Here is a 14,501-nt window from a genome sequence, read left to right as displayed (position 1 = left end):
ATAACTGAATTCTTGTCTAGAGGATCCTGCAGTGCTTCTTTAACCAGTGCCTCCATTAATTTTCCGGGAACAGAAGTTAAACTCACAGGTCTATAATTACTTGTGTCAGCCTTTGATCCTCTTTTGTGAATTGGGGTCACATTTGCACATCTCCATCCCCTGAGTCCAAGGAAGCTCTCATAATTATGGCTAAGGGTTTGCTTACTTCCTTTGCTGCCTCCTTTAATATAACTGGATAGATCCCATCCACCCCAGGTGCCTTTCTTGTGTTTATCTTCAACAATTTCTCCTCCACTTTACTCTCAGTTATTACAAGATTCTCTAGCTTACTGCCAGAGTTGAATACACATCTGGCATTCCCCTCGCTGAATAACTCCTCATGTGTGAATGTCGATGCAAAATATTCATTTAGTTTGTTAGCTACCTGAGCAGGATCATCAACAGTTGACCCATTGATATCAAGTGGACCAATCTGATTCATCCCCTTCCTTCTAGAGTTTACATAAGTAAAGAACTCTTTGCTGTTTTTCTTCACATCCCTTGCCAAGGATTTCTCGTAATCTGCCTTCGCCTGCCTAACCTCCTTTGTAACTTGGTTACAGATCAACTTGTGTCTATCATAGGCTTCTGTGTCACGTGTTAATTTGTATGTATCCCATGCCCTTTTCTTCTCTGCCATATGCCTCATTAGTTCATTTGACATCCATTTAGGCCTAAACCTTGAACAATATTTCTTAGTTGGTATGTAAAGCCTAGTAGCTTCCAAGATAAGTTCTTTGAATGCTTCCCATTTTGAATTTGCTGTTGGTAACATCATCAGTTGGTCCCACTGTATAGAATTTAAATACTGTCTCAGTCCATCGTAGTCGCCTTTAGGAAAGCAATACCTCTTCCCTTTACCCCTAATAGTAGTTACCTCTTTGAGTAAATCCCACTTCAGAACACTGTGATCACTGCCACCTAGTGGTTCATTTATCTGAAGATTCTTAATGCATGAAGAATCACTACTGATAATCAAATCAAGAGCATTACTCCCTCTAGTTGCCTCCTGAACAATGCTGATGTAGAAAACAATCATCTAATAAATCCACAAAAGCCTTGCTAGTGTGTGAGTGACCAGCCCCCAAATTCCAGTCAATATCTGGGAAATTAAAATCCCCCATTATAAGACTCTCTGATTTACTGGCCCACTCTATTTCTCTGTACAGTTTCTTATTATATTCATCAGAGTTATTAGGCCTATAGCACACTCCTACTCTCAATTTTGATCTCCCAATGTCACACCAAACTGACTCGACACTGCACTGTCCAGCGATGCCGACTGGCTTCACTTCCTTGGATTTTATGTGTTTCTTAACTAATAGCATAACCCCTCCTCCCTTCCTATCCTGTCTATCATTTCTGTAGACATTGTACTCCCGAAATTCCAGTTCTGCATTCCTTATATCGGTGTGACACCACGTCTCTGAAATCCCAACAATATCTGCCTTTGATGTTTTGAGCAATACCTCAGATTCATCAAATTTATTCACTAAACTCCTAGCATTGGTGTACACACAAGTATACATGCACCTGCTCTTCCTCTTAGCCACCCTAACACAACCCATGTGTTTACTTGTACCCCCATGATTCCCAGCAGTCTCTGAAATATCCTGCATCTTATTTTCCAAGCTGCTGCTCATTCCAATAGAAGCAGTGCAAGAATCACTTTCTCCTCTGCCAGTGGCTACTGTTAATCTATTAGTCCTTGTATCCTCCCAATCTAGCAGTTTTCCGACCCACCTAACACTGCCTCGATAGCATCAGCAAACATTCTTGCACCCTTTTTATTTAAGTGTATCCCATCCCTGTAGAAGCAGTCTCTCCTGTTTACAAGTACGGACCAGGCTGAAAAAAATTCTACCCCTTGAGCCCTGCACAATCTTTCCAGGGCCGAATTGATCGACAGGGCTCTCATCATATACTCCCTCCTATCGTGTCTGGGCAGAATTGCAGACAAGAGATAGATCCTTTTGCTATGCTGTGTTAAGCTAATGAACTAAGGCTTATTTTGCCAAAACAAGTTTTTATTATGATGTTAAACACTTATATTGCAACATCTAGTGGGGGGGCTTGACTTGTCTCATATATATATATAGACCCGTGCTATAAAGGTAGTTGCATTCCTGCACTGGTTCAAAAAAATTTTTTTTACTTGAAATTATTAATGATGGGTGTAAAATTTTCTTTTATGTAGTACTGCTTTGGTATATTGTAATATATCCATGTGACAGGGTGAACCAAAATGAAAATTCAAGAAACCACACAAGATAGAGTTGAATAATAAAGGGTAAAAAAAAGTAGACAGAAGTCATTTTTTTAACTATATTGTTTTTTGTTGTGCAGTCAAAATATTTCAGTTAAGCTTAAGACAAAGAATCCAGAGAATGTTCATTTTTGAGGTGCATATCAAAACTCAGTCAGTTATTATGACATAGCATGTCTTCAGAAAGAAGTTTCCAGGACATGATAGGCACCTCCGTAGCCAGGTGGGCAGGAGCAGCAGTGCATAGCACACGCTTCTTGATTAGACCGGGATTCGAGCCCGTGACCACTAAATACGGAGGATGCGGAAGGGTCAGGGAATGACCACTGCATATCCCCGGAGCTATATGGTCTTAGTTGCTAATGCTCCTAAAAACCAAAATAACAACAAACAACAACCAGGACATGAGGTGCAAATAGCTAAGATAATAAAAGGAATTGTTTCATATAGAAGTAAAAAGGGTTAGTCCAGACACAAAATATAAAACATTCAGGATGATCCAGCTCACAAAAAATATTAATTCATTTATAGTCAGTTGTGGAAAGTGCATGGTGAAACAATTAAACTGGTGCATCCAGGACCGTTACAATGTGAATTTTTTAAGGGACGAACTCAAAGGTTTCCCATAAAAAAATACTGATGTTGCAGAAATTAACTGAAGGTGAGTAGCAACTCAGAAAAGATTTTTGTGTTAAGTTTATTGAACTGCTAGTTCTGAATGAAATAAAAATGGAAGAAAATTTTCAGTGACAAGTTTCTCATTCTCAGCAAATTAATGAACAAGCAAACAGCCATTTTTGGTGATTTTGATAAACACATGAAATGAAATTAGAGCTGCATTTTCAATCCCCCAGAGATAGTCTGGTATGAGTACATTGCCAAAAGAATTTATTTACAAGCCCTACATCCTTGAGAATCCATAATTGAAGAAGCAATATTAGTGAACAGTAAGTCCAAGTGATTAATTATTTTTGAAGGTGTGTGTGTGTGTTTTCAATACGATGGAGCCACAGCATATTCTTTACATTTGAAAATGTAATGGCTTAATAAACATTTCCCTAAATGCTTAATTTCTACCAAATTTCCATTTTATTGGCCTTTTAGATTTTTTCTTATGGGGTGGGGAGGTGGATTCCCTTAAGGAAGGATATGTGATTGCAGCTATCATATCTGATATATCTGCACGATATATATCATATCTACTGCAAGATGTAGTCAGCAACTTTGCATACATACTAGTATTAATGAAAAACATTTTAAAAATCTATATTGATAGAAAATAAGCAATGACTCCTATTATTTGGCTTTTGTTTTGTACTCATATCATAGTTCATTTATTTATTATAGAATTTGGGAATCAGGTAAATTTTTTAGTCAATCCTGTATATGTCTACAAATGATGCTATTAATGAATCACATGTTTTAATTTCTGTAGGAAAATCGAGGTTTTTAGAGCATATTTTTCAGAATGATGTCAATTCTAAAAATAAAAATTCATTATTTAAAATAATTTTTAAGAAATAGCCTAGAAAATTATAGTGAAAAAATATAAATGAAATATAAAAAAAAAAAAAAAAAATACAATTTTAACATACTGCCATAAAGAACAATTGTCTGCTAGTAGTGGTTATTTAATTGTAATAAGAACCATCAGATAATGGTACATGTGCCATTATATGATGGTTCCTACTACAAATGTGAAGTGCTATTGTAGTTTATTTATAATGAAGATACCACCATCTCCATCCTGACAGCTGTTTGTTTACATCTCTTTGGAGGACAAGCAGGTAGGCACCATTTAAAAGAAAATTTGGTAAAATAGTTGCATCATAAAGCTGTCAGGTAATAGTAGAAGATTGTTACATCATGAAAAGAAACATTTTGAATTTTAAAGACTTTGATATCTACTCAGTTTTCGCTGGCACTGGGATTATCTTAATATAGAAAGAAATCACTTTACATGAAAGCAGTTTTTATTATATTACATTGCATTACTCTAGTATTCATACTTATGTATGGCCCTTTGCAGATTAAGCAGTTTCTTTTTGTATAATTAATTTTATTGCATACGTTAATGTCCTTTAACTGAGGAAGGCATGATATATATCATCCGCCTTCATGCCATAAGTGCAGTTGGCATATATGCATCGACTTTAGAACTTGACAGTACTGATGCTTTGTATGTGTCACAGATACAAGTCGTTATATATATTTTTTTTATTTTTTTATTATTTTTTCTCAAGTTATGGCTTAATTTGAAAAATAAATATATTTATATGATCACTTTTAACCAAAATCACAAAAAAAAAAAAAAACAGTAGTTACAGAATTTGGAGGTCTTCCAGTGGGTTTACTGGAAGACCTCCTTCCAAATTAACTTTCTCTCAACCAGTTTTTTACATTTTTGTTGGTGTTTTTTTTTTTTTTTTTTTTTTGTTAAATTTATTATGTGAAATCAAGTTAATGTCTATTGAAGAATTAGAATAAAATTCCCAATTCCCCCCTTATTTAACAAAGTGTATGTTATTTTATCCTTTTGTGCATCAGCATGCTGTGTTGCAGCATATTTTGTAAAATTTTCCTTCTTTCCCCTGTCAAATTTAAATAGAACAACAGACACTGATTTTAAAATTATCATGTTTCCTGATTTCATTGGACAACCTTTTCATCATAACTGCTTTCATCTTTTTCTGTTTGAGTGCTCCTCAGCAGTGAGCTTTTTCTTTTTAATATCCAAAAATTCACAAATTGCACATCAGAGGCATTATTATTATTTTAATGGCACCCGAGCTTGTTGCTCATATCTGTATTGTATGGTTGTCTGTAGAAGTGTATGTATTTGCAGGCCAATTTGTATGTTACGAGTATGTGGGTGGGAAAACCTGTAATAAATCATAGGGGGGGAAAATCCTACAAACTTGACTGAAAATGCCTTTAGAAATTCCTCCAGTCATTGATCAGAATTGAATTCAGACCTCTCCAAGTGAATGGCAGATGGCAATGTATCATGTTGTCTAAGCCGCCAGAGGACCACCTCATAGTTGTTTTGAAAGTTACAACTAGCCAGCTGAAAGTCATTTCATTGTAAAAACGAAAGCTGATAGAAAGTGGATAGAATTTCTAAGGAAATAATTTTAAATGAATAATCTTGTTATGATATACTTCCATTATTCCATTTTGTAGGTGAGAAAATCACCGGAAATATTTTTTGATTTATGAATCCAAATTCCATATATTAATATTAAATATGCACCATGCAGTGGAATTATTATTCTGACCTCAGACTTTCCTTTAGTATTACTGAAAGCAGTTATACTACTATAATATAACACAGAACTATGTTAGAAATTTCAAATGAAGTGATGTGTACATTATACTAATAATTAAATGAGTACTTTTTTTTACAGAATTTACAAGAAGGGCTCTTGTATCACTCTTGCTGGCAGTGGATGTGAAGAAAATCGTAATAATACTTATCCTGAACGTGCAGGATTTGCCCAACCTTCTGGAATTTCTTTAGCACTATCAGAAAAATGCCTTTACATTGCTGATAGTGAAAGTTCTTCCATTCGTAAAATTTCCTTAATAGATGGATCTGTGAAAAGTGTTGCAGGAGGAGACAGAAATCCAACAGTAAATATGCACTAAATTGATTATTGACATAACTTTCCTTCATCAAAAATTCAAGAATTGTATTTATGAAGTTTTATAGAACATAACTTTTATAAATGAAATATAGTTTATGTATAACACTAAATTTATGTGTGAGTTTTGAGAAAATTTAGTTTGTTGCAGGTCTCATCCAATGATACAATACACTCTTAAGCACATTCACTGAATTCACTCTGGTTAGACTCAAATTTAGTGTTATTTGTATCTTCTAGTGTACAGTATTAGTTTTCTTCTAGTGTTTTTTTTTATCTTCTAGTGTTATTTGTATCTTCTAGTGTACAGTATTAGTCTTGCAATAAACAAGTTTTCTTAAACTCATGTAAACTTAGCGTTGTCCCTACATAAACTCATTTAACTAAAGTTTTATTTTATTTTCTTGTATATATACATATAGTATATTGTCACGCAAAATTAATAAGATGATTTTATAAAATTATCTACACAATAATTGTGTAGTAAGCAACCATATGTTTGTCAACTGCATCACAAAAAAGGAGTGGAAGAATGTTGGTCAACGTTATCCCATCAAATTAGCATTAGCATTAGTAGGAGCATATGTCGCAATAAAAAAAAAGTTCATACAGCATCAGCAAAAAAAAAAAAAAACTTCCCATTTCATCCATCCATTCCCAAAAAGTTCTTCCTTGAATTTACTTAAGCTACCAACTTCCACAATGACAGATAGAAGTTTGTTTCAGCAATCAACCACCTAAAGACAAATTTTTGCACATCTATTCAACAACTATCTTTCCTCAATTTGAATTTATGCCATCTCAGGTGCATAATCTGAGCAAGAGGAATAATCCAATCAGCATTGAGCTTGCTGAAATCATTCAAGGCCTTATACATCTCAATCAGATCACCTTGCAGGTGCCTAGTCTCCAGATGCTGCAATTTGCAGAACTTAAGCCTTTCTTGGTAAGAGCAACCCTTTAATCCTCTCACCAATCTCGTTGCTCTTCTCTGTACTTATGTCAGAGAAATTTGCATCAAACTCAATGAAAGTATAACAGAAGCATACAAAAAAGTTAAAAAGAGATCAAGTTTTATCCTGAGCCCAGGTTTTCTTATGGCAAAAGGCCTTTTTGAAAGGACAAAACTGTTGAAGATGAACCATGTGCAGGGAGATCTGTCTTGGCAACAGCAGAGGAGAATGTAGAGAGGGTAAGTGACTGACTGATATTTGACTATGAGACTGATTGCAGGTGAGCTGAATATGAGTCATTGAGCTGTTCGCGACATTTTAACAACATTTGTGCATGCTCAAAATTTGTGCGAAAAATGGTGCCAAAAAATCTCACCGAATAACAGAAGCAAAAATGGAAGACCTTCTGCCTTGACCTTCTTGATTGTGTTGAAACTGAGCCAGTGTTCAGTGAACAAGTGATAACAAGTGATGAAACATCCAGAAACAAAAAGACAGGGTGAAGAATGGCACACTGAAATTTACCATGCCTAAAGGAAGCGTGAATAAGCAAATCCAGAATAAAATCAATGATTATTGGTTTTTTTTTTTTTAATCATCAGTGTGGAGTAGTGCACAAAGAGTTCATATCTCAAGGTAAAACTGTTTACCAGACTTTCTACTGAGAAGTCCTTGAACAGCCATGGAAAAGTGTTCTCCGCATTTGACCTGAAAAATCCAAAAACTGGATTTTTCATCACAGCAATGTGCCCTGCCATTGCACAATGCCCATTATAGAGTTTTTGACTTCCAAAAACATTCCAATGCTTTTGCAGCCACTGTATTTCTCAGATTTTTGCCATATGAGTTTTTTCCAAAGATTAAGAATTGAAAGGACTTCATTTTGGGATGATCTACAGCATCCAGACTGCCATAAACAAGTGATGAAACATGGATTTTTGAGTATGATCCAGAAACAAAAAGACAGGGTGAAGAATGGCACTGATGTACCTCACAGAAGAAGACTTCCAGTGCTGCTTCCAGGAATGCAAGGAGTGCTTTAGAGGCAATCTGTGCTGTAAGTTCTTACAGCATTTCTGTAAGTTCTCAAGGAAGCTACTTTGATGGAGAGAACCTTTGGTTGTAGAAAATTTTTACAATAAAATTTTTTATAAAATCAGTCTCTAATTTTGTGACAGACCTAGTATAGAGTTGTTTAATCATTTTCATAATTTTTTTAACTTGATGATTATTTCATATTTTTTGGCTTATTTAGCACATTCTGTTTCACATATTGTGGTATTACTATATTAATTTTGCTGTTATACTAGCTTCTGATATTCTGGATATTAAATTTAGAATTTAAAATGTATTTTTCACCTTTACATTCAAATATATGCATCGATCACGTAATGTTTAATTTTAATGTGTCATTAGGGATCACTAATAGAATGTTTTATAATTAAATTCAAAACAACTTTAGCACATTTTATATATATATATATATATATATATATATATATATATATATATATAAATATTTATATTTATAAGGACTTAGACCCTTTGTGTGATTTATTTACATATGAATTTATATATTCTCCAGAATCTTTTTGCGTTTGGGGATGCAGATGGTTTTGGATTTGAAGCAAAGCTACAACATCCATTAGGTGTTGCTTGGAGGTCTGAAAAAGAACTTTTTGTTGCTGACAGCTATAATCATAAAGTAAGTTTTTATGCTTGTGTAAATAACAGATAAATTAGGTAAAATTTACCTGGTTTATTCAGGTTTTTACCTTTTTTGAGTTAAATTTACTGGTCAGTGCAGAATTTTACTACTGTGTAAGCTATTTCTGATATTCGGTTTAAATTTTAATTCTTAATTTCTTATATGTTAGAACAATTTCCTTTGTAAGTTTTAACCCATGTATCTTTACATCTGAATTTTTGGTATCTATTTTGACATTACAGATTTAGATTTTTATGAAAAACAAATATTATGTGTATTGAGTAGTCAGTAAGCCTGTTAATTATTTTTTCTTGACGGTTATTTCACATTTATAGGCTATTCTTGAAGTGTGTGTTTTTATTATTTTTTTTTGTCAGGTCACTGATTTTTTGCATTAGAAAATTAAATCACTATTATCTGATTAAAATGCAGCGCAATTTGAAATACAGCAAAATTGTATTAAGAAAATGAATACAAAATTTAATTAAAACTTACAGAATATGCTGGAAGAGTCTTCTTATCTTCTTAAAAATTACTGATTCGCAGATACTTTTACACTTACTTACACTGCCTGTTTGGCAAAAATTCTGTTCATCTGTAATGAAGGGTGTCTTATTTTCTAGGTTTGTTTGGATATTTATTACAAAACAGCTCTTGGAATTACAAAAAGTGATTGGGATGCAAGGTTATGTGCCACACTGATAAATGCTTTACTGCTCCTGAAATATCACTGCTATCATAACAAAACAGTCTTGTGCCATCTATCTAAAAATATTTCACTTCACATCTGATGAAGACATGTTCTGTAGCTGTGATTACTTTGTTACATGCACACATCTCGGTTGACCAATGGGTTACATTATAAATAGATAACCCTACATATCCCCCCACTGCTTATGGGGGGGGATATGTAGGGTTATCTGTTTATGGCTTGTTCAAAAGAGAGTCTTGCAGAAGTTTTATAAATATGAAACTTAATAATGTTGGTTGAAGGTTGAGAAGGAAATTTGTTGACATCAGATTTAGATTTCTCTAATTGCAAGTCTCTGAAATGGTCCCAATTTTTCTTAATTGTGTCTTTTTCACCCTTTTAAGATCATCATTCTTCTCTTTCTTGCCTTCTTGGCGATTCCCCCCCCCCCCCCCCTCTCTCTCTCTCTCTCTCTCTCTCTCTCTCTCTCTCTCTCTCTCTCTCTCTCTCTCTCTCTCTCTCTCTCTCAGGGTAACATGGGAATTTTTTTTTTTTTTTTTTGGTGGTGCAGCATAAGCCTCAGGCTTCCTTGCACCATATGGCTAATAATAATAATAATAATAAATTACTTTAGTTTTTTTTTTTTTTTTTTTAAGCTAAAGTTGCACAAGAAACATCTTAATTTCTGCCAGTTACAGGCTCATTAATTTGAAGTAAAAGCTTGTTAATTTGAAGTCAGCGGACCAAAATACATTCATTTCAATTTAAATGGGTTGACAATATCCATACAGATAAGAACATCGGTAATATAATTCCACTGCAAATCAAGAGTGTCCCAGTCCAGTACTCGAGTTGTATCATGTCCCATTCCTGATTGTCCACAAACATCAAACAAGCAGTGCATTTCAATAGACTGTGATTCAGAGGACAACCCCCCCCCTCAGTTCTCCCCTGAGCCACAGCATTTCCACTAGTTTGAGCCTTTTGCTTTGCTGCTCTGGTCTGAGTCATGATTTCTATTCAAGTTGAATAAAATTCCAATACAAAATATAACCCTAAACCTATATCCCAATGTGGTTATAACACTATATATATATATGTATTTCGGTATCAAATATTATCTCCGAGTTACATTATATGACTTTCTTATCCCCTGTCAATATGTATTAATTTATGATGTTACGTTTGTAATAACTAGGTCGCTATATTTATTTAGTTAAAAAAGTACAATTCAATTGACAATGAAATTTAATAAGATTAATAAATTTTACTGATTAATTGATACTACTATACTCGCAGTTTTCCGTTAAACCTTATGCTATCTAGTTTTCTGGTAAACCTTACGCTATCTAGTTTTCCGTTAAACCTTGCACTAGCACATGTTGTATCGTATAACAATGGTGGCAAGTTACGAACAGTTAATCTAAGGGCACAAGGTATTATTTACTTTCCAAATCGCACTATCTAAATTCAAAATAAACCACGGAGCTTGACAGTAAGATACAGTGTTTCCTGAGATTTATAAACAAATGGCAACTGGTGAAAATTTTTACTATTCGATCCTGGTCCTGAAATTTTTTGTATTTCAATATTTTCAACATAAGGGAACAGGAACCTTCAATTATTAGCACAATCCCAGCAGTAGTATGCAGACCGTATGTTTAAACCTTTTCCTTCTCTTCTTCCCCAGCTATACACATTTGATGGTTTAAGAAATAATGATGTTATTCCTTTATTATTTGCATTATTACCTTTAAATCTGAAAAAATTTGGATGTTACAAGAATTAAGAAAATTATTGTTTCTGGAGATGCAAATTAATCCCATTTGCATCTCCAGAAACAATAATAGCTGATTTTGAGATAGGATTTATAAATGCTGTAAAAATTGAATTGCAAACAGTAAGACATCAAGGATGTTTTTTCACCTTTGCTAATCTATATACTGATGTATTCAGGAAAAGTACAATACTGATGTGATTTTGCATTATGTCTTAAAATGTTGCTGGCTTTAGCTTTTGTGCCTCCAATATATGTTGAAAATGCCTTTGAAACTGTGTGATAGCAATGTATTGCCACAGATGCCCAGTTAGTTTGTGATTATTTTGAGGACGGACGTACGGATCAGTCATTCAGATCATAGAAATCGCCAACAGGCACCATGTTTCCTATCAACAAATGTGGAATCATTATAAAAGGGAACAAGAAAATTTAAGAAAAACCAATAACTCAGTAGAAGGATGACATCATGGTTTTCGACAACAGATATCTGCCAGTAATCTAACTATATGGATATTGATAGGAGCTCTTAAAAGAGAAGTCTTTAAACTATTTAATTATTGAACAATATATGAGTGGATGCGATCCTCTTGTTAAAAAAAGAAAGTATAAAGGCTGTGCTCAAAGATTAAAGATAGCAAATAATGTATTTCATCCAGGAAATGATATGATAACCTCCTTACAGAAATCGCTCATAATTTAAATTATTAAAAATTAAACGTTAAATTTTAATTAGAATTGTAATGAAGTGGAATTGCAGTGAAAGACCTAAAAATAAACATTATTACTCTGTTATTTATTTATTGGTGAACTGTGTTTTCAGTGCATTGATATTTGGTGAACTGTATTTTCGGTGAATTTTCCGGATACCATGTGAATTTACTGAACATTATGGTACATTACCAACTGTAGAAATGAAAAGAACAATTAACAATTTGGCATCACATGCTGCAACCATATATAAATACTCATGCCTGCCAACTTTAGTTATGGTTCCATGACATGCTGCATCCATAATTAAATATGGTTGCTGCAACAAATAAATTACATTGTCACCATAAAATGAAATAAACTGTATTTTAAAGTTCTTTACTTCATTTATTAGGGGTTTTTTTTTTTTTTTTGATTATATTCAATTACATAGTACTGGCCATTCAAAAATTTTTATGTTCCATCAATTAGCTGAAGTTCGCTATAAAGCCATGCTGAGTCACATTGACTATCACAGTGCAATCAGGTCACTCAACAAATTCAAAATAAGTAGCCTAACCTTTTAATAACAAACACAACTACAATATTACTTTCTCAACTGACATTGTTTTATATCTGAAGCAACCAAAACTTTTTTACATCATATTTGATAGGTGGAACAGGACCAGGGTATGTCTGCCAGGGGCAAAAGTTGATGACGTTGTAGAACAGATATCATCTTGTACATGTTGGCACCAATGATATTAAGAGTAGGAGAATGGCAGAATTACTTAGCAAGTACAAGTCAATGTTGAAAAAAAGCCGCGAGTTAGTGTTGAATTTGAAGGTGTCTGCAATTCTGCCCAGACACGATAGGAGGGAGTATATGATGGGAGCCTTGTCAATCAATTCGGCCCTGGAGAGATTGTGCAAGGCCCATGAGGTAGAATCTTTTTCAGCCTGGTCTGTGCTTGTTAACAGGAGAGAGTGCTTCTACAGGGATGGGTTGTACTTAAATAGAAAGGGTGCAAGAAGATTTGCTGATGCTTTCAAGGCAGTGTTAGGTGGGTCGGAAAACTGCTAGCCTAGGGGGGATACACGGAATAAGAGATTGACAGTAGCTACTGTCAGAGGTGAAAGTGATTCTTGCACTGCTTCTATTGAAATGAGCAGCAGCCTTGAAAACAAGGTGCCAGGGATTTCAGACTGCTGGAAGTCGTTGCGGAACAAGTAAATAATGGGCTGTGTTAGAGTAGTTAAGAAGAAGAACAAGTGCATGTATACTTGCATGTGCACCAATGCTAGGAGTGTAGTAAATAAAATTAATGAATTTGAAGTGCTGATCAAAACATCAAAGGCAGATATTGTTGGAATATCAGAGATGTGGTGTCACAGATATAAGGAATGCAGAATTGGAATTAGGAGAGTACAATGTCTACAGGAAGAATAGACAGGATAGGAAGGGAGGAGGGGTTATGCTATTGGTTAAGAAACACACAAAATCTAAGGAAGTGCATCTAGTTGACATGGGAATTATATTATATTTGCAGTGAAATTATATGTGTTGCTTATGGAACACATAATTCTGAAGTAGAAAAAAATTATAGTTTGGTTATTTAAATAAATTTATGTTCATTTAAAATTTTATTTTCTCGATTCTTATATATATTTTATGGATTATGTGTATTTTTTTAATTTTTGCATTAAATTTATTAGAGATTAAAACATCATCAAAATCCTGAATTTGTGCAATGTGACTGAAGCTCATGTCAATAATATTTTTTCAAAAGACAGCTGTAGTTTATATATTTTTTCATTTTTTTTTTCTTGTTTGAAGTAAATATAATATTACTATTTTAAATAATTAAGGTTAGCTATAGTTTGAATTATGAAATGTCAAACTTATGTTTATTCCTGCTTTTCAGATTAAAATTATAAATCTAGAAACAAAATACTGCAAGAGTTATTGTGGTTTAGGTTACCCAGGAAATAAAAAAGGCAGATTATCTTGTGCAGAATTTAGTGAACCTGGTGGACTATGTTTTACTGATGATGGGAATACTCTTCTAGTTGCTGACACTAATAATCACACCATTAAGGTTATTGATATAAATAATCAAACTGTTGGTGAGGTAATTAATTTGTTTAATTCAGTGTAGAATATAGATATTTTTAATATCATATATGATTTTTGATTAGTATTAGTAGTATAATGGCAGAATGATGCAGAAGCAGGGGAAAAAAAAATTGTAGGTTCATATTTATTTAATGCTTCCCTAAACCTACGTAAGCTGTCTAACTCTACTAGTCTAGGTGATGTATCTTGTTTCAGTAGCTGATTACTCTTCAGTATAAGGAAAATTTCTTACATCTAGCCTACAGTTATTTTTCTTACTTTGAATCTGTATCCTCTTCTTTTCATTATCTTAGAAAGAGAAAATATAATCCCTATTTACTAAATTTGTTTAACCTTTTTAAGGCTTTAAACGGCGCCTCCATAGCCAGGTGGGCAGGAGCAGCAGTGCATAGCACACACTTCTTGATTAGACCTGTGTTCGAGCCCGTGCCCACCAAATACGGAGGATGTGGAAAGGTCAGGGAATGACCACCGCATATCCCCGGAGCAATATGGCCTTAGTTGCTAATGCTCCTAAAAACCAAACAACAACAACAAGGCTTTAAACACCTCAGTCAGGTCCCCACGTAGATGCTGCTTTGCAAATTTTGTAGCTT

General features: G+C 34.0%; 1 protein-coding gene across 1 annotated transcript in view; it reads left to right on the top strand.

The window, feature by feature from the left end:
* LOC150087407 (NHL repeat-containing protein 2) overlaps positions 1-13,927 on the top strand; it is a 51,931-nt gene extending 38,004 nt beyond the window's left edge. Inside the window, exons 7-9 of the mRNA XM_090372476.1 lie at positions 5,713-5,938; positions 8,488-8,607; positions 13,694-13,927. Coding sequence (XP_090228602.1) covers positions 5,713-5,938; positions 8,488-8,607; positions 13,694-13,927 — 580 coding nt within the window. The remainder of the gene's footprint in view (positions 1-5,712; positions 5,939-8,487; positions 8,608-13,693) is intronic.
* The last annotated feature ends 574 nt before the right edge of the window (positions 13,928-14,501 follow it).

This window comes from Mastigoproctus giganteus, chromosome 4 (assembly GCF_048544385.1).
Source record: "Mastigoproctus giganteus isolate SK-2022 chromosome 4, ASM4854438v1, whole genome shotgun sequence".
In the NCBI taxonomy this organism is placed as follows: domain Eukaryota; kingdom Metazoa; phylum Arthropoda; class Arachnida; order Uropygi; family Thelyphonidae; genus Mastigoproctus; species Mastigoproctus giganteus.
Note: the sequence above shows the minus strand (reverse complement) of the source record. Positions and strands in the feature narration are given on the sequence as shown.